The sequence below is a fragment of the Pelecanus crispus genome, chromosome 1 (genome assembly GCF_030463565.1).
Source record: "Pelecanus crispus isolate bPelCri1 chromosome 1, bPelCri1.pri, whole genome shotgun sequence".
Taxonomy (NCBI): Eukaryota; Metazoa; Chordata; class Aves; order Pelecaniformes; family Pelecanidae; genus Pelecanus; species Pelecanus crispus.
Window position 1 is genome coordinate 201,653,709 of NC_134643.1, and position 21,550 is coordinate 201,675,258.

General features: G+C 37.1%; 1 protein-coding gene across 1 annotated transcript in view; it reads right to left on the reverse strand.

Moving 5' to 3' along the window:
• Positions 1 to 21,550, reverse strand: part of PDS5B (PDS5 cohesin associated factor B) — a 121,832-nt gene that overhangs the window by 13,734 nt on the left and 86,548 nt on the right. Inside the window, exons 24-30 of the mRNA XM_075724642.1 lie at positions 18,106 to 18,229; positions 11,908 to 12,112; positions 7,323 to 7,437; positions 6,827 to 6,959; positions 4,476 to 4,595; positions 4,063 to 4,125; positions 1,162 to 1,307 (exon numbers count right to left, since the gene is read on the reverse strand). Of these exons, the coding sequence (XP_075580757.1) occupies positions 1,162 to 1,307; positions 4,063 to 4,125; positions 4,476 to 4,595; positions 6,827 to 6,959; positions 7,323 to 7,437; positions 11,908 to 12,112; positions 18,106 to 18,229 (906 nt within the window). The remainder of the gene's footprint in view (positions 1 to 1,161; positions 1,308 to 4,062; positions 4,126 to 4,475; positions 4,596 to 6,826; positions 6,960 to 7,322; positions 7,438 to 11,907; positions 12,113 to 18,105; positions 18,230 to 21,550) is intronic.

Sequence of the window (21,550 nt, forward strand, 5' to 3'; positions counted from 1 at the left end):
TAAATTTCAGAGACCAGTTTATCCCTCAGCTTTCTGTTGTTACTTAGGGCATCAATTTCATTTTTATTTCGGTTTCTACATATGTAAGTGTGGACAGTACTACCTCCTGCATACCTAAAACACAGACCCACAGATAAAAGGTAATATACAAAAGCCAATGCACAAAAGTAATTTTGTTTCATCTGCCCTGGAATAGGTAGAAGCAACATTTTTAAATAACAGTGCATGGTTTTTAATGAAAAGAAATATGCTATGCGCTGAAATTAAAAGTGGTATTCAAATACACAAATTCTTAACTCCCTGGCCTGGGCACTGCATAGACTGAGAAAGGCGTTCTCAGTCCTCCAAGTATAAAATCTGTAGTAACTGTGACATAAATCGAAAGCTCAGTTTTTATACATTGTCTTAATAGAGGCAAGCTTGCCTGTATATATTCAGTCAGACTGAACTGGAAATACCATACATAGCAAATCATTACCATCACTTCTAGAGAACTTGTCTTTGGTATCTCCACTCAAAACACTAATCAGTTTAACTTAGGTGAACTGGAAAGATCATGAAGATGACAGAACATGTTAGGCTGTAAGTGCAGCATTTTCTTAGATGAACCAGATGTAGAACAGTATTGGCCTCAGATTCATTTCACTGGATATAGAGAAGAATCTGGATTCGAACCTGCCTTTAGCCAATGATGTATTTTAGCATGTCAACTTGCATGACTTGTGAGAAATAAGCCTTTCTGTGGACTTTCCAGTTGAGCAGTATTTCTTGTAAAACACTGCACTACATTTAAAATTAATATTATATATTAAATAGGCACAGAAGTACCAAATGAGAAGTCTTATTTCCAAACATAACATTTCCTCACAGTCTTGAATTAATGTAAGAAAATATGGAAACTCGGGATGTTATTTGATTCTGGGTTGTTTTGGGTGGTTTTTTTTTTGTTTGGGTTTTTTTTGGTTTTTTTTTTTGAAAGCAAATTTTATTTCTGGGGTTAGAAAGCCAGATTCATGGCTTCAGTTATACCAATGCGTTACTGTAACTTACTTCAAAATAAGATAATAGAATTCTGTTTCTCACTTAGAAAACATTATAGAAATATTCAAAGTTTCCATTACAAATACTTGAAATATCAAAGCTCCTTTGTTGTCTACCAACCTCCCTTTGATCCTTCCTGGAGAGCTTGGATTTGAACTGCTGCTGGCATTGCTTACAGTTTCCATTCGTGAAGATTTGGACTGAGACTGCTTGCCTGCTGACGAAAGAGGCTTATTAACTGCTCCAAGAACATTGGCTGCTTTGGGCTGAAACCAAAAATATATTTCCTTTATTTTAAGCTACACATTTAGATATTGGTAACATGTACTATGCTTAAAATATTCACAGATTTCGCTTTCTGCAATCAATATCTTAATTTTAAGACAAACCTATACACATTTTCATATGAAAATTACAACAGACACCAGAAGAAAACTGACAAAGCTGTAATCAAATAGCTAGCTGCCTACGGTATTCTCTCTACCCTTATATTTAGTCCTCTTCTCATTGGTAGTATCGGGTGCTCAACTGACCTTCAGCCACTTCAGGACTTTTTGTGCAGCTTGCTTTCTGCTGATCTAGCTGCCTGAACCAGCTCACCATTTGGCTCAGATAAGCATCTGTACTGGCAAAGCAGCAGGACAGCCATTTCAGCAAAGAAGCTACTACACTGGCTTAGCTATAATGGCAAACCACACTAGTTTCAACTGGGAATGAATGAATGAGAGCCTCAAAATATTGTGGAGAAGATTCTGATGCTTCGTGCACAGATTTAAAAATGTTAGGCTTTTAATAGGTGCCAAAATTTCCAGACACTGGTGAGCTTCAGGTTATTCATTTAAGTGGATTATCTTTCAGACATGCCAAATACCTCCAGCTTACTCTTTTGAGAGTTGAAAGGGTTCACTTACTCCTAAAGACAATATACCTTTATGCCAAACACCTGCATACAAAAATGTTGAATTAAAGACCATTCCCCACATTTCGCATTATCTACGATGATCCATCTTCTATTACAATATTAGATTCTAGCTATGTCTAAAGTTAGTGACAGCTAAAAAAAATTCAATATGCACATCAGATCAGCTTTGAGTGCTCCTTTTTCAGACATATGTACCATGGATGTGCTGGTTATACTTTTTACAGCCGGAGGAAATTTTACACTCTACACCGAGTACAACAAAAACCAGCATTTCTTTTCCAAAAATAAACCTTGGAGAACAAAATCCAGTTTAAGAATTTACATCTATTAGTTTAGAATGTAACGTTAATCAATAACAGTATAGAAAGAGCTCAAAAGCAGAGAGATGTTCAAATTCTCACTGGACTGGACTTCCTACTAAGGAGGGACTAACACTAACGGCGCCTGCAGTAACAGTTCCTCCCTTACCACAGAACCTACGCTCAAAGCCTTATTGCCCTCAGGTACTGTTCCCTGCTTATATCCACCCCACTAACATGCACGCAAACTAGTCTTTCAAAAATAAGATTCCCTAGACCAACTCTCATTCCACATTGCTCTTCTCATGATGGCGAAGCAACTGAGAAGTTTTGGTGGTCAAATACACCTCTGCTGTTGTTCTGAAATTTTGTAACAAACAAAAAAGGAGCTAGGGTACATGGTGCTAGAAATTTAAAATAATATAAAAGCTACCTTAGGATTCAAAAGAATTTCAAATTAGGATATTGAGAGATACAGAGCTACTGGAGAGAGTCCAGCAAAGGGCCACTAAGATGAAGATGGGACTGGAGCATTTCTCATGAGGAAAGTCCGAGAGAGCAGGGGTTTTTGGTCTAGATGACCTCCAGAGGTCCCTTCCAACCTCAAACATTCTGTGATTTTTCATGGTAGCATAAATCATGTTTCTGGTTTAATATTGTCTCAGTACACTTAATATACTAAGTTTGGGACAAACTAGCAAGTATGTTTTATGTCAAAAACCGGATGAGAAAACTTAATATTGACTACTGATAAGAAATTGGAAGACACACAACTTCCTTTTAAAAACTTTTGCATCTTCAGTAAGAAGTGAATCTCTAATCCATGGAGTTAAAACACTCAAATGCACTGTATTCTGCATGAGATATATATATATATATATATATGTATCATTGTGATGATATATTCCAATCAATAAATGCTGGCTTTCAACTTCTTATCAAAAAGATGCTCCTGTATGTATGCATTTTTTCCTAACTTGTATTCATCCTCTATTAGTACATTACTAGCTCACAGCTAATGCTTCATTAGCAAAGTTAAGGGTAATGAAGATGCTGCGTTTTTATTTCTTTTGCAGGGTGGCAAATGTAAGTTCTCCTGTAATCTAGAACTGGACTCACTAATCCGGATGAAAACCACAATTTGTCTTTTCCGTTGTGAGATTTTAATTTTATTCTAAAGAGTACCTGGGTTTAGTTTTAGTGAAGAAAGAGCAATGCCATGCAATACAATGCATATTTAGAAAGGACAAATTCCTATAACCATAGAACAGTCAGTTGTCTTCTAAGATACTGTAAAATGGTATTCAGCTTTGCCAAAGTTTAATTTATGTGATTTTAAAAATCATTTATATTAGAGTTTTCCATAGCTGTCACTTCATATGCAATAGTGCAGTCTTCTGCAGAAAAAAAACAAGTTAACCATTTTGCAAACTTGTCAAATATTATGAGTAGTTTTTTTGGACTCTCTCTTTTTAAAGATAATAGGCTTTGCCTACTATTACCACAAACCAGCATAGACAGTAGCAGTTTTCCCTTCTATCTCTCTCTTTCTTTCCACCTGTTTACTAACCTTTGGCATATAAACCCTTAGGGCAGAAAAAAACCCTGTTTTCTTAAACTTGAATTGTTCCATTAAATACATGTTAGTTTTCTTAAAAACAAAACAAAACAAAAACAAAAACAAAAACAAAAAAACCCAAAAAACACACACCAAAAAACCCAAATCAAAACCGCAAACACAGCATCAAAAACAAAACCACAACACCCACCCACACCACCACCCCCCGCCACCATACCTACCTTTCCAGGAGTGAAAAAAGACTTCATTTCCGGAGGAAGATAATTTTTGGTGTTACTGAAATTCTGTAAAGAAAGGCGGGGGGGAGGGGGCGGGAATCACATAAATGATCAATGAACAAGATATATACATTTTGGAGGTAGTAATTCTAAAGATTTTCTTTACATTATTTTTGCTTTTGAAATTTTAAACCTGAACAACAATATTGGTGGGGGGATGAGGGGTGGGGGTGAAGGGGGAGAAATCAGTGTGTGTACACATATGTAAATATTCATGAAAACATATACATACATATTCAACTAAATTATGATAGGGAGAAGCCTGAAGTTACAAGAACTATTGAATAAAAGCCATGAATTACAACTAAGAGACTTAAACAGACTTATCTCAAGAAAAATTAAATGCCAAGGTATACCTTGTCAGGTTGAGTAAAATATCTGGCTGGAAGTACAGGGTCTTTAGGGGATTCCAAACTGTATGTTGTACTCTTTGACATAATGATATTCATTGCTACATCACAGACTGTGTATAGTTTCTGTAAATAATAAAAGTTAAAAAACCCAAACAACACTTTAGAAGTTCATCACAAACCTTGACAAAAGACAGTATCTTTTGAGCACAGAACTACAAGAACTCACAGTTTAAAAGCAACCATCTTAAACATTTAATATCAACTTGCATTTTAAACAGTATATTGCAGGGTACTAAAATATAGGGACAAAAGACAAAAGCACTGTAGGCCCAGCAGTTAAAGAGAGCTAGCTTTCATGATCTCCTTCATGATCTTCCTTTCCTGATCTCCTTCTATGACCTGCTGACCTGCCTGGTGGATGATGGAAAGGCTGTGGATGTCATTTACCTGGACTTTAGCAAAGCCTTTGACAGTCTCCCATAGCATTCTCCTTGGGAAGCTGGCAGCTCACGGCTTGGACGGGCATAGTCTTCGCTGGGTAAAAAACTGGTTGGGTGGCTGAGCCCAGAGAGTAGTGGTGAAAGGAGCTAAGTCCAGGTGGCGGCCGGTCACAAGCAGTGCTCCCCAGGTCTCTGTTTTGGGGCCAGTCTTGTTTAACATCTTTATCAACAATCTGGATGAGGGGATTGAGTGTGCCCCCAGTAAGTTTGCAGATGACACCAAACTGGGGGGGACTGTCGATCTGCTGGAGGGTAGGATGGCCCTGCAAAGGGACCTGGACAGGCTGGACCAATGGGCCGAGGCCAACTGTACGAGGTTTAACAAGGCCAAGTGCTGGGTCCTGCACTTCAGTCACAACAACCCCATGCAATGCTACAGACTTGGGGAAGAATGGCTGGAAAGCTGCCTGCCGGAAAAGGACCTGGGGGTGTTGGTCAACAGCCAGCTGAACATGAGCCAGCAGTGTGCCCAGGTGGCCAAGAAGGCCAACAGCATCCTGGCTTGTATCAGGAATAGTGTGAGCAGCAGGAGCAGGGAGGTGATTGTCCCTCTGTACTCGGCGCTGGTGAGGCCGCACCTGGAATACTGTGTCCAGTTTTGGGCCGCTCAATACAAGAAAGACATTGAGGTGCTGGAGCATGTCCAGAGAAGGGCAACGAAGCCGGTGAAGGGTCTGGAGCACAGGCCTTATGAGGAGTGGCTGAGGGAACTGGGGTTGTTTAGCCTAGAGAAGAGGAGGCTGAGGGGAGACCTTATCGCTCTCTACAACTACCTGAAAGGAGGTTGTAGTGAGGTGGGGGTTGGTCTCTTCTCCCAAGTAGTTAGCGATAGGACAAAAGGAAATGGCCTCAAGCTGCACCAGGGGAGGTTTAGATTGGATATTAGGAAAAATTTCTTTACGGAAAGGGTAGTCAAGCATTGGAACAGGCTGCCCAGAGAGGTGGTGGAGTCACCATCCCTGGAAGCGTTCAAAAAACGGGTAGATGTGGCACTGTGGGACATGGTTTAGTGGGCATGGTGGTGTTGGGTTGATGATTGGACTGATGATCTTAGAGGTCCTTTCCAATCTTAATGATTCCTAGTTTTTACTTTCATTATAAATGATCCAGCCACCAAGCCAGGAGGCATGGGGTTGCTACTCTACCCTTAATTGGTTTAGTGGTGGACTTGGTTAATGGACTTGGTTAGGTTAGTGGTTGGACTGGATGATCTTAAAGGTCTTTTCCAATCTAAATGATTCTATGATTCTATGATCTTTCTACACTTAAGAATAGCGCATGCCATGGTTTCAAAGACAAAGCTAAAAAAACCCACCAAACAAAAAACACACACACAAACAAAAAAGCAAACCCTCACCTCTGTAGGAAAAGCAGAAGAGTGACAAATCTGTACATTATGTGATGCAAAAACTTCAAAAACAAGATTAGGGTTTGATACATTCACTACACAATACACAGTGCAGACATATAATGCATGCATTTTTCTTCCTATACTAAGCTTACTCTTGCGCTTTTAAAATGAAATATTACGAAGGACTTTAGTGGATGTTTTAAACAGTAAATATATGTAAACTATAATTTTTAAAGTTAGCATTTAATAATCTTTCTGAGACAGAAACAGAAGGACTGCAAACTATTACAACTCCCTCGCAAATGCGCAAGATCTGCTGAAGCATAGGAAAATAATTGTCATCTAACCTACATTATATATAATCATTACAGTATACAAAGTATCATCTCCCACATACAATTCTATTGAAAGACATTTTAAAGTTGGTGTGTAAAAAAAAAGCAACTCATTTCCAGAAGCAAGCCAGCATTAAATGCAGTTTCCAATGAAAAAGTATGACCTACTTCATTCATTTTTGGATCATCTGGTCCTTGAGCGTCCTTCGTCTGTTTGATATTTTCTACCATTTTTCTGATAAACGCGTGACTATTGTTTTCATTTTTAGCCATCAGTATTTCCAGTATGAACCATAGACACCTAAAGGAGAAATGCAGTACTCCTCATGAATAAAAATGCAAAAGAAATTCTTTAAATAAGCACATTTGAGAAAGTGGTTTACTCTAGGTTTTACTAGTATTATAAATTTGAACCAGTCTAACTCTGAGAAACCAATTCCTTAGGAAAAAAGAAATGAAGATAGGATGGTAAAGGTTCCTCTGTAAGACATCACAGAACACTAAAAAAGCATATACACTATTTCTCACGATATTTTACAGAAATAGCTGCCATTGTTACATACGCTGGACAGTGTATCAGGGTACCACAATGAATTAAAATTTCACTTGGAATAAAGTAAGATTGTTTTAACCCTAGAAATAACACTATTAAAAGTAGTCTTACTCTTTAATGTCCTTGAGTTGTTCAATGTCCTGGACTTTGACATAATCTGGGTCATGAGCTAGAAGATGGATAGTATAAGGAACAACATACTCTGGTAGAAGTGACAACAGTTTCTCTGAAAAGCAGAAGAAAGATGCATCAGAAGACTACATATCAAGAAATATGTTTTTCTACTACAGAGGAAAGAGCAAAATTTAAGGTCAGGATAAATTAATATAAAGTATAGGCACATGTGGGCATATAATTACTTTATAATGTTGCATCTCATGGTTGATGTGCAGAAGTTTCATGCATGCAAAAATTAAGCTTTTAAGTCTCTCTCACTCAGGGCTGCATATTTTCTAGCTACCTTAAGAACACAACTACAGTCACCCCCTACTCCCAATCCTTTCCTTGTTCAAAGCCTGTATTCTGAAAGACGTTGAAAAACAAAAGTGAGGATAGATCACAAAATCCATGTTAACTTCAAAATGTGAGACCAGCAAAATTACACATTAAGCTACTATTCATTCTTTGGACATTGCCGTGTACAGCCTTGGTGCCAACAGAACAGGAAGAAATGCCCTTTGCGGGAGGCTTTGCAGTCAAATTGCCACAGTGTTCTCCAAACCCACAGCCTATCTTATCTGTTTAAAGAAGGGATAGGAGGTAACATGAAAACTGTAACAAAGCAGTAGTGGACTGAATTTGAATGGCTCAATCCCACTTGAACAGAGCAGCACAACTGAAATGTGACATTCAAAGCATTCAAAACTTTTTCTAGCACCCTCCAAGACTTGTAAGTAGTCCTAAGCAAGGACTGCAGGAGAAAGTCTTTCCTACATCATGACAGTCAGATGGCCTGTTTTCCTCAGGGATTCAAAAAGTAAGGATTGTTGCCAAAGGCCCTCTCAGAGTTATGATCACAAAATACACATTCCATAAGGTAATAAATTCCTAAACTAACCAACACTATGCAGAGTGAACTTCAGCACCTCAAAGTTTGATGATGAAAATCAGAATGAAAAAGGTCATATCCCACAAATTGTACACCAGAAGTCAAAAAGCATTTTGCAGAAAACGTCCACACTGCTTTCTTTAGCCTAATAACCGAGAGGAACGGGAAGATGCACAGCACACCTAACTTATTAAACCTGCACCGTGTGCAACAGGCAGGATGATAGGCAAGGAAGGCATGATAGTATTTTATATATATTACTATGGTACAAGCATTTGATCTCAAGTGCTTGTGGCAAATGCAAAGTCATAATATTAATATGCCTATGGATAAACACTTGAATGTACATGTGAAGGAAGAAGGGAAATTCCTGGCTCTGCTTTTGAAAAATCTCATTTTTGAACTAGTGAGAAGTCATGAAAGACATGACCAAGTCTGGAAAAAATCTTCTTTCAGTAAGCTTTTAACTATCCCATATTAGGTTATGAATAAGAAGTCCAAACATCTGTAAATCATTATATATAATATCAGAAAACTATTTTAAATACATTAGAACGCCGACATTTTTATCTCTAATATATACATATTCACATGAGATGTGCTTGACAAATACTGTGCACATCAAATAAAATACATCATTATTGTAGATTTCACAAGACTAACTACATAAGTGCCATGCATAGGTCAAGTCTTACTCAATCTATCCCATTCTTAAACGTCTGCATAAATAGGGATAATGCACAGCCCACAGAAAATATTTGGACTCATTCATAATAGCAAGGAAAGCATTCAAAATTAAGAGGCCCACAGAAGATAGTGCTGTCAAGTTCCAAGGATACACTTTCAGACAGCCATTGCAGTTGATGCAGTTAATTATCGAGTAGTATCTCTACTACATAGACTGTAAGCCATCATAAGGTTTGAAAGAAGCAATAAAATCACTCAATTTCTTTCTATTTCAAGTTATATTTATGTAATTGAAATCAGTGTACTTTGCAAAGCAGTTTTTAATGTGTTTCAATTGACATTCCACTATTAACTTTAAAAGCATCCTTCACTTCAAGCACTGTCCCACATTTTAGCCAGCAGCTGTTTGCATAACTAAATAAAAAAAAATAAAAAAAAAGATGTGGCAAGGAAGAAAAAGAACATAATTATGATTTCAGAACACTAGCAAAATTGGCTTGCCTTGCCTTAGACATGTCCCAGGCAAACCAATCCACCCTTATTTGTATTAATTAGCAACTTCAGTAGAATGCTCATCAAAAGCTCATGAACTCAATGTTTCATTAACTTCCTGCCTTGTACAATTTCAAATATAACTATAGTAATAACTCCAACTGCGTCTGGAAAACAAAGTAAACCAGATCCAGACAAAACAGGAAAAGGACAAATATTGACACATACTATACTTAACCCCTGTCCTGACAAAAAACAGTATTTACACATTCTTTCCTCATCTCTAATGAGGAAGGACACAACACAAAAGGTGGGGTGGCTTTATGGACATGAACTACCAGCACTAGAAACTAGAATGTGCCAAAAGCCCTCATGACAGGCCTTTATGAGCATTTAGGAAAGAAACTTGTTAAAAAACCTAATCTTTACTCTTGTAATTTTTCCACTTACGGACTTGCAAGTAAAAGCCCAGATGTAGAAAACAAAGATTCCTATGCAAGACACAAGTCTCTACCCAGATGAAAGTAGTAACAGGTACACAATCAAAATAAGTCTCTTCTTGAGTGGCTTCCTCTCTGAATAGCAATTAGAGAATTTAAGAGGCCCGAGAATGATTCCTGCCAGCCTGTAAAAAGGTCAGTGTGGAGGAAAGAGGCATTTTACTGTCTGGTACCAGTCCTTGGGAAGTTTTCCTTAGGCAATGTATACAGAAGTTTATCATCTTTTCCACAAATGATGCAATCCCCCCAAATATTTGAAAGATATCCTCCTCACCTGTACCAAGTCTTCAAGAAAAAAAACATATCACAAAATCACACATTTACAGATTCAGAAAAATAACTACATTAATCAACAATGCAGATTCTCAGCTCTAGTTTTTTGTGGAAGCTTTTCAAAGGAGGTACTATCATCATTACTACCCTGAGTTACTGCATGGCCAGTAGGGAGAATGACAGAGGGAGACATACACATTTAAGTGGTATGATCTTACCATAACTAAGCTTCAGCTGTACTACTGCAATAATGATTTTTTTAAGATGTAAACAGTTCAAGACATTTTATTTGTTAAAAAGCTCAGACTGGTAGATCTGAATATCACAAAGTTAACACTGTAATCCTCAAAATATCCTGAAATCTATATTTAATCCAGACTCCCTGCAGATTGCAGTGCATATCAAATCAATGGAATCACTCAAGGTAAGTCTTTCAGCAAAGAAAAAAAAAAAAATTGTCAGGCACACTTTGAGGTCCAACTGGACAGAAAGAATCACACACACCTAGGCTCCTCTGAATTTCTTCTACAGATTTTTGATAGTAACTTTGCAGCATCTATCTTAACACAGTTAGGAAATCAGCAATTACTTGTAATCATATGAGAATTCTTATACTTTCCTCCTACATAACTAAAAAGTTTTCAACTTTCCAGAGGAATAGTCTTAGGATGACTTAAAGGCATTTGCTCAATGGATTTTTCTTTTTTACATGTTACTGAGGAGGGAGAAAAGCACCGCTCTTTCTTTTTTAAGTCTAATTAACAATACACAAAAGGATTTCTCTGCAGACATTCTCTGATCAAAGTCGAAGGGGACTAAGGCACACACAGACTGACATGGCTAATATAAAGTCCGTGATTCATAACTGATTTCCTTCTGCATTTATCTGACAGCATCTGTGAGATCAGATTCACAAAACAGGTCTGGTCTACCCTAAGACAAGTGAAAAAAAAAAACCCTTCATGTCACAAAGGCCAAACCATCAGTAATCTTTCAAAGAAACAGAACTTTCAAAAACTCTTATTCAAAATGCCCACAGGTCTTCATAAAGGTCTACTTTTTCCTATGACCATATACCAGTGTTGTCATACTGTATGTGTGTAGCTTTGAACAAGTCAAAAGGGAAAAGGACTGATTTTCTAAAAGAAAAACATCTAACATTAGTCCATAATAACTTACAAAGTATTCCCACGATCAGACTGCCATCACTGGGAAGAAAATTACATAAACTCATCCTGAAGTGCCTACAAATATAGCCCTTTGCCAGCATAAGACAAGATAAGAACCTACTCAATATAGCAGCGCAAAGACAGTCAATTTAGTACAACATTTATGTCATTAAGGTTGCATATTATTAATTACTGAAGTAAAATTAATCATTATCCCTTCACTTACAACATAATTAACCATTAAGTTCAAACAGTACACATAACTGCCTTAAAAAACTACTTCACTTCCAATATATTTAGGCATAAGCATTTGCACAGCTTTTAACAAAACTGAAAGACCTCAGAAATGCCTGTTAAAAATTTCAAAAGAAAATCTGGACTCCATTTTCAGTTTTCATTTGATACCTCTAAGTGAAGTTTACAGCCATTATGTATAAAACCAGAAAATCATCAGTATTTTCACAATCTACTCACATTTACATTTGAACTATAGCACTTGTACCAAAAAGCAACTTCTATTCTCTTACCACTAACTGCTGCATGTTGCTTCAGATATTCCCTTCTGACATTTATGTTCTTCACAAGGCACTGCCTAGCATGAGCTCTTCTCTCTTTCACTGGATCTTTTGCACACAGTGCACAAATAGCCATATATTCTAGTGGCAGCCGTAGTCTAGAAAGGCCTTTGTGAAGTTTCTGAGCAAATATTTGTCTCACTTGGTAACATTCATCCTATTAAAAAAAAAAGCAAAAACAAAAAAGGTAACAGTAAACTTTTCTAAAAGTAATATAGACTGTGAAATAAAACATGGAAGCCTGGGTAAATGTGCCAAAATCAATTTCAGACCCGGCAGCCACAGAAACATAGGAATTGTAAGAATATTTTTTAATGCCAATTCAGAGCAATTAAATTGAATTAATCAGTTGAAGCTTCCCTGAAGATCAGGAGAAGAGTTAAGGTTCAGAAACTGTACAGGAAGATATCACACTCAGGACCCAAGCCCTAATTTAGCACAGAATTGAGGTATGGAGTTAATGAAATTGTTTACAATAGGACTACTCGCTTTATGGAGCCGAAACCAAAGATCTGCACTGAAACAGTGTTTAGCCACCAGTAACCACTGTGTTGATTTTACTACTGCAATTTCACAAATTTGCATCAAGCCATTAATACTAGAAACTGAATAAAATTCAACAGAAAGACCAGATAAGATAAGGTCCAACACTGAAGAGTGTACCAAGCATTTCCATTATAGTGTGGAAACCTACGAACTATGACTGACCATGGAAGAGAACAACCTATGTCTAATAGTTGCCAAAGAACACAAAGTAAAATAATATGAAGGCGGCAAATGTAGTTCTACAATTTATTAAGCAATATATTTCCAGAAGACATATGAACTTTAAAATTCTTTGTAAGAAAATAACCTACATACTTTAAGACACCATTCAACATACCACAAACCATTTAGTAACACAGGCCAAAAGGAAGGTTAAGAGAAGCAGGTGTGGAAAACAGTTACAAGAAAACATACAGAAAAGCATAAAGTAAACAAGGCCACCAAAACAGCTTGGCATATTTAACCTGCCAAAAAAAGGTCAAGAGGAAAGATTTGTTATCTCTAAATATGAAAAAAAAAACCCCACTCCAAAAAAACCCCAGCAAACATTAACAGGAATAAACAGCTATTTTAGTCAAATTACAGTTTTGAAACCAGAAAGAATTGAAAAGGGTTTCCAGCTATGAGCCAACAGGAAGTGCAGAGACAAAACCAAGCCACTGGTAACATTGGCTCTGCTAAATTTGCAAACAGCACCATTTCAAAAGAGATCATGCATTAGATATAAAACAAGCCTCCTTCTCCCCCCACCCAAAAATTAAATCCCAAAGAAATTAATCAAGACCCATTTTCCCTTCTGTGCATCAAGTCAGAGTCTTCCTCTATGGACTGAAACCCTGAAATGCCTGCTGTAGCCAGAGTTGAAGCAACCCAAGACCACAAACCCAAACTACGAGACCTATTCAAGATCTATTGCCTCTTTATAGCAAATCCACCCCCCAGCAGAAGGCTAAGATAGAGTCCTCTTTTCCTGCTCAGTAACATCACCCAAGTCTAAAGCCTTTGGAAAGCTTAGAAGAGACCTGTGCCTAGTTAGTATATTGACAAGGAAGCATGTCTTCCTTAACTCAGAGGAAAAAGGAAGGTATAGTTCATTGTTACTGACGGTGTCATGTGGCACTAATTGGAATTATTTTTATTTCTTTATCTTTTAATATTGAGAATAACCCTAAATTCAGCTCAGTTATACTAGTTCACTGAGAAGGGGGACCAAACTCAACCAAGTTCTACATTTTTACAGCGTACAAATAAAACCCATACATTAGCCCAATTTTATGTATCTACTTCTCCAAATTTAATGCCAATTCATCAGAAGTTCACCATTTAAAAAATATTTTAAAAAAATATTTGCAAAGCAGCACGTACCCCTCAGACACAAGTTATTCTTGAAAATGGACAAAGACTTGCTTAAAGAATTAAAACACTCTCAGAGCTGACAAAGGAAACTGAAAAAGCTTTGCGATTCTTTTTTAACATATGAAATTTACGCAATCTAAAAGATTTATTCTAAATACAATTAAAATTGCATTTTCAACAGCAAAGCTTATTAGATCCTAAATCTGGTCTTAAACCCTGTTAAACACTGAAGTACTTAATGCTGTGCTCAATTATTTTCTACTCTATTTCAGTATGAAGCTCTGCTGACATCAAAATTTGTTCTCCAGATCAAAGAACTTAACTGCTGGTGAACTTACAGGCTTGGCCAAATACATACATAACTTATTTTAAAATGACTAAAACTACATGCCTTTAATCATCACAAAGTCTCTGTTTACCAGTGCAACCTTAATACAGCAATTAGCAACAACACTTAATTACGTATTATGCACTCTAATCATTCCGCATTACAAAATGGCAGTCTGAGAAAAAAAAAAAATAGCCAGCACAGAACCATAGCAGAATGTGTACAATCATTACAGATCTTAAAAATTAAGCTTTTCCTTTTAATCTGCTTCCTGATCTGTCCACTTAAAGAAAAATTGCTTTAAATTAAATTACATAATACTAAAGTTGGCCTTGATGTCACTTGAATGTCCTAATTTGTGGCTAGACGTGATAATGTTAAGAATGAATATATTTTTAGAATAATCAGTGTCTACCATCAAGAAATGGATTCCCATACTAAACATTCAAAGCATAAACATGTACGTATGCATATGTACACATGCAAATATCTCAAAAACAAATACACAGATGGTTTCCATAGGAGATTATTACAGTACTGCTAATAAGTGCAAAAGTGACTGAAACCATTACAGTCACTCTGCATCTGAGGATCTGAACTCAGCGGCCTGGCAAAGAGAAAGGAAACTCCAGAAGACCACAAGAAGATCTAGAAAAGTTATTCATAAGTATTCAAAATCCCTTAGGAGGTGCAGAGAAAAGTAAAGGCAGAATTCCTGTCCTGACATAGCTCACAATCTAAATCCTAGTAAACAAGTAAGAAAGTCACAAAAGGCAAAGAAATATCAATAAATGAAGAGAAAAAGTGACAAAAGTGATACTATAGTGGAACAACTTTTCCTGGAAGCTATGTCAAGGCATATGGATACCCACAGGGAGGCAATTACAGCCAGCCAGCATGGCTTCACAAAGGACAAATCATGCCTGACTAATCTAGTAGCCTTTTACAATGGAATGACTGCGTAGATGGATAGGGGAAGAGCAACTGATGTCATCTATGTGGAGTTCTGTAAGGCCTTTGACACAGTCTCACACAACATTCTTGTCTCTAATTTGGAGAAATATGGGTTTCATAGATGGACTATTCAATGGATAAGAACTGGCTGGATGGCTGTGTCCAAAGAATTGCAGTCAAAAACTCAATGTCCAAATGGAGATCAGTAACAAGTGGTGTCCCTCAGGGGTCAATAGTGGGACCAGTATTGTTAAATATCTTTATTAATGACACAGATAGCAGGACTGAGTACACCCCTCAGCAAGTCTGTGGATGACACCAAGCAAAGTGGTGCAGTTGATATGCTAGAGGGACAGGATGCCATCCAGAGGGATCTTGACAGGCTTGAGGAGTGGGCCCATGTGAACCTTATGAAGTTCAACAAGGCCAAATGCAAGGTCCTGCACCTGACTCAGGGCAATCCCCAGGATCAGTACAGACTGGGAGATTAAAGGATCAAGAGCAGCTCTGCAGAGAAGGACACAGGGAGACTGGTGGATGGAAAACTGGACATGAGCCGGCAATGTGCCCTTGCAGCCCAGATAGCCAATTGCATCCTGGGCTGCAGAAAAAGAAGCGTGGCCAGCAGGTCAAGGGAGGTGATTCTCCCCTTTTACTCCGCTCTCATGAGACCACCACCTGCAGTACTGCATCCACCTCTGGGGTCCCGATTACAAGACAGACATGGAGCTGTTAGAGCAGGTCCAGAGGAGGGCCACAAAAATGGTCAGAGGGCTGGAACACTTCTCCTATGAAGAAGGGCTGAGAGGGTTGGGGTTGTTCAGCCTGGAGAAGAGCAGGCTCTGGGGAGATCTTATTGCAGCCTTTCAGTACTTAAAGAGGGCTTATAAGAAAGTCAGAGAATGGCTTTTTACCACGGCCTGTAGTGACAGGATAAGGGGCAATGGTTTTAAACTGAAAGAAGGTAGGTTTAGATTGGACATAAGGAAGCAATTTTTTACAATGAGAGTGGTTGGACACTGGAACAGGTTACTCAGAGAAGCTGTGGATGCCCCATCATTGGAAGTGTTGAAGGTCAGGCTGGATGGGGCTTTGAGCAACCTGATCTAGTAGAAGATGCCCCTGCCCAGAGCAGGGGGGTTGGAATGAGTTGATCTTTAGAGGTCCCTTCTGACCCAAACTATTCTATAGTAAGATGTGATACTAACTTGTTTATAAATGTTGATGACCCTATTATGTTCTTCTAATTTAAACCTCATCTCCCAAAATTCCCTTTTGAAAATTGAGGAGCAGTAAGCATTAGACCCAAAGATAGCAAAAAAAGGTGACAAAAAATCTGCTGTCAATATCCACAAACAGTGAAGACTGATACAGCTGGAAAATAAGAAGCAAAACAGAAAGTGAGACAGCGCTGAAATGGAGGGCAAGGAGCTTGCACGTAATGTATAGAAGAGAGAGTCAAAACAATGAAGGCAAATTCTAAAAAGAGGAGAACTGCAAGGTTAACATTTGCAAGAAACCAAAAATTTGCCACAGGAGGGAAATCACTGAAGAAATGAACAGATTTTGATCACCGGGTTCAGAAGAAAACAGAACATGTGAATACTATATTGGCCATGCTAGTCTGGCATGACATTATCCAAGAGTATCCTTTCTGGAACAGAGACAGATCTTACTTGTCATTACAGTAAGTGGCTCTACTAATTTTGTTCAGAATTGTAAAAATCCTTAAAACTCATTTTGACACAAGACTAACATTTCTATTAGGTTTTGGAATAGGAAGACTGAAAAGTATCAGTCCTCACTTTGGGTGTAAAGACCTTCAGTTATTACCACTGAATTTCTGCTGCATTTTTGTTAGATTACATCTCCTTAAGTAATTTTGAGTTTTGTTCCATTTCTCTTGTTATTCATAGCATTTGGGAACTGAGTAAGGGCTCCTTTCCATAGGAACACAGAAGCTTAAAATCCACATAAACATTGTTAAAACAGTATACAAGCCTGATACAGACTGTCTTACTCTTGTATGTGAATGATTTTACTAGCCTAACTGTACCCAACTCCAAACAACTTAAGAACTTAAAAATATACTTTATATGAAAATATAGCAGGAGCTATACTTTGTATTTTCTAATATTAAATGCCAATTTCAAATCTTCTGACATTTAAAATGGGTTGCAGCTTTTAAAGCTTTAGCCAGTCACAGGAATTAAGGTCTAGAATGGAATATCATTATTACTGAAGATACATTCTGGAAAGTATTACTTCCAGAGGATTTCTTGACTTTTGTAAAGTCAGGAGAACATCAGCAGTTACTCAAGTAACACCAACGTGAGTCCCTCCATGATCGCCTTACTCTTGGGGTGGGAATCAATTTCTGTAGAATTTGCTAAGTCTACAGGACAGGAACATAGAGGATCTGTATAGCTCTACTTCCAATTTGAAAATTATTTCCTTTCTGCTACTTTGGGCTGACAGGTAGAAATTAAGGATGAAAATTCTAACATCTACAGAGAAATCTCTCCCTGTCTCTTCTAATATTTAAAGGATGCCAACTCTCTTTGCAGACCTCTGTGTTCCAAATATACCCTACCCACGTATCAAGAAACCAAGGTCACTGTTGTCACCACAGTCCAACATACTTTATATCATCTCATTTCAACTTCTAATAATGTCATATGCAGCTGGGGTATTACCTTAAATCAATACTGAATTCCTTGGTTTATCAATATTCTAACATTTCACTACTTTAAGTTAGCATTCCCCCAGTGGGCAGCCCAGTACTACAGATCTAATTCTCATCCAAAATCAGTTTTCAGGATTATGTAGTGCAAAAATAAATTCATGCCAAGGCTGAACATTTTGCATAAAATCAGATTAGCAGAAGTATACACAACATACAGAACAAACAACATATATACTCATACATTTACTGATAACCCACAAGTCCCACCTAATTTCCTTACATTTATGGCTAGTGCACACAGCTGGTACTGTTCTAAGGTGATGATTTCATGGTAACAAGGTTCTTGTGCCAACTTCACAATAGCATTCCCTGCAGCCAGCCTCAACCGAGACATATCAGGTTTACTGAAAAACAAGCACATGGATTATGAAGGTTAATTAGTAGAAAATTATGTGACTATTTGACTTAATTAAATCCCAATAAGTCTGCATTGCTGAAAAAACAGGTACTTTAAAAAAAAGGACAAATTTCCATGGACTTCACTGCCCCCAACCCCTAAATAAACAGCAGAAATAACTTCAAACCAAAACTAGTTTCCATGTCACCACATTTTACAGACTATTACCACATACCTATTACCTCGCCCCAACTTAGCAATGAAAATATTCCTTGGAATTTCCTAAAAGTTCCACATGGGTGTGAAACAGTTTTAGCCATGCATTGGACCAGCACAGCCCAAATTGCCCCTCAGAGACCCCATTTAGCCTGTAAGATACTTTTGTTCAGCATGCTGGTTTTCCTTCAGCAAGGGGTTCCTGCCAAAGAAGTAGCCCATTTCTAGTCCCCAAAGCTGCCAAACTTTTTCTAGCAATGATAGCTCAAAATCCATGCTGCAAGTCAACATAAATTAAGATTAATTAGGTATTATGACAGCTGACTAAGTGAATTGTGTTTTTAAGACAATAGCAAAAAGGATTTAGCAAGTGAAAAGATCTTCAACATGCTGAAAGTATTGTTACTTGACTTGCACACCCAAATTATACTCTCATCTACCAAAACACTCCAACTATTTGCTAATTTTCACATCAAAAGACGAATGGGTTTTTCTGTAACCTACAACCATATTTACAAAGGCTATCTGAATATCAAAGCATCTTCACATGATTTTTGCAAACTGATACCCACTTAACGTGTGCATTAATAAACTTAGTTGAGCTTTCACTGTTAGAAAATTTATTTCAGTAAAGTATATTACTTCTGCCTTTGTTCAGATCAAACACATTAGAATTAAGAAGTTTTATGCATCTCTCGCTTAAAATGCTAATGAATTCTATTCAGAAATAGTAAGTACAGCTTTTTCCTTTGATAACTTGGAGCAAGAATCAATCAAGACATATTCTTATTTAGAAATAATTATTCATTTAAGCAGGACAAATATTTTTTTAACTTCTTAATCATTTGCCCTTTACCCTTAGGAAGAGCAAATACTGTAGTCTTAAATCCATTATCATGAAAACTGTATAAAGCATTTAAAGAATGAGATAAAAAGCCATTATTAAATGCAGAAAGCACGATAAAAATACCTGCTAAAGAGCTTAAGCATTAAAATTTATCTAATCACATTTTATACACACCTCATTATTTTATGGAAACCACGACATTTAAAAAAAAACAAAAACAAACACCAACCAAAAACCCAAATAGATCACGAGCAACCAAGTGACACGACAAAAGCTGCCCTAACTTTCAAACAAGGCATGAGGATTGCTTCTCAAATGCTAAATTTCACTTTAAATTGCATCTACTGTGATAAGTGAACCCAATAAAGATTCAACTTTTGCACTTCAGTGACAATTGAGCAATAATGACTTATGAGTACAGAGTGATTGAGCCAAAGGAAAGGATAAAATTAAGAACTTTCAATCTTGCTCAGCTTTGGAAGTGATAACATTTAATTCTGAAAATTGAATCAGTGATATTTCACATAAAAGTTGGCCAAATCTTTAAAGAGTATATGTGTCACAGAAATACCCACAAGCATGTGTGCATGCTGTGGGAAGGAAGAGGATGACAGTGTCAGCTGTGAATATAATTCTTACAGTTGAAAATGAAAATCAGATCTGTCTTATTCCCCAAAAGGATTATCTTGGAAGAAACTCTTAATTGAGGATTTATTTTTGATCAAATTGTTATAGCCAAAAGCTTTCTAATCTGCATTATCCCAAAACACACAATTATTAGGGCAGAAATAAAAGCTTCTGTATGATATAATGGCAGTTTTTTATTACTTCTAATACTTTTGAAAATTAGTACTGAGGATGCCCTTGTCCTATCAGAAGCTCTCCAAGAGATACAAGAGGGACCTGGACATTTGTTTTCTGGAGTGCTATTACTATTGCTGAAGACCAGATGTTTGAAATGAGAACAAAAGTGGAACCACATGGAAAGATGTAATCAAGTGCAAAACACAGTCTTAATTAAGGTGGTGGGCTGCACAAAGATAATCCAAATAAATGCATCTCGAAAACATACCTGGTGTATAATTATCTTCTGTCACTTTACAAACTAGAAGCTAACATTTTTTATTCTCCTCCAGAGAATAAATGCCGGTGTCTAATTTTCTAAGTATTTTCCATGTTCCACAGAATAAAAAGTCTTTTGAATACAACCTCTGAAAATGTTGCATATCAGACAGTGCAGCAAATTATCCGTAGCACAGAACTATGAACTTCTAAGCCCAAAGTTTTTAAGTAATTTTTCTCTTGTTAAGCTTCAGTTTAAGGAAAATGCAGATAGCCTTTCAGAAAAATCTCAATTCAGGTTCTTATCTAATATCAATACTTTCAGCAACAGCTAGTGTCCTCTGATACTGAAATGCTCTTGTTTTATGCTTAGTATAGATTAAAATTAAAATCCTACTACAAAGACATGCAAGATTCAACTTAGCCGTTTTACCTAATCACAAATAGAAAATTAGTAGTATCTTGATTTTAAAATTTGTAGGACTGTTTATGACTTATAAAATGAAAAATAAAGACATGGAAAGGATGGTTGAGATACTGTTTATTGATAAAATTAAATATTACAAAAAGTCCGACATTGGTGAATTTAACCTACATCTGCTAACATCTCAAAGCAATTCAACAGCCATCAATCCTACGACTTCAAAGTGAGAAGGATGAACAAGAGTAGGGATTTGTTTATTTGTTTTCCAAAAGTGACCTTGCCTTCACTGACACTCTAGGCTGAACTATGCTTTGAAATTTAAAAAAAATCCCATTCCCTTACACTGTCACTGAAAAGTACAGTTTGTAGATTTAAAGAGGCATGGGGATAGAGTCACTTTTATGGCTGATGAGGACAATAACACCAAGATGATTACAACATGACTAATTGCCTACGTGAGGTCAAATGTCTACTGAACCCTACCACTTTCAGTTAATTCAATTATCTTTAGTAAATTATACATTGTTTAAAAGACAAATGCAAACCACGAACACAAAAATTGATCTGATGTCATTCTATGTACAGTCAAGTACAGATTAAAAGATTATATTCTGTACTGAACAGACAATTTTACTCTTTCCAAAGCCTACTCTAATTTGGAAGGAGCAGTGTCAGATTTGCACAGTAGGGACACAGTAAGCACTACCAGAAAGAAGATAACCTCCTTGCATTCTCAAAGGGTGAAGAATAAAGGTCAGGAAGTGTCAGTGAGATACCAG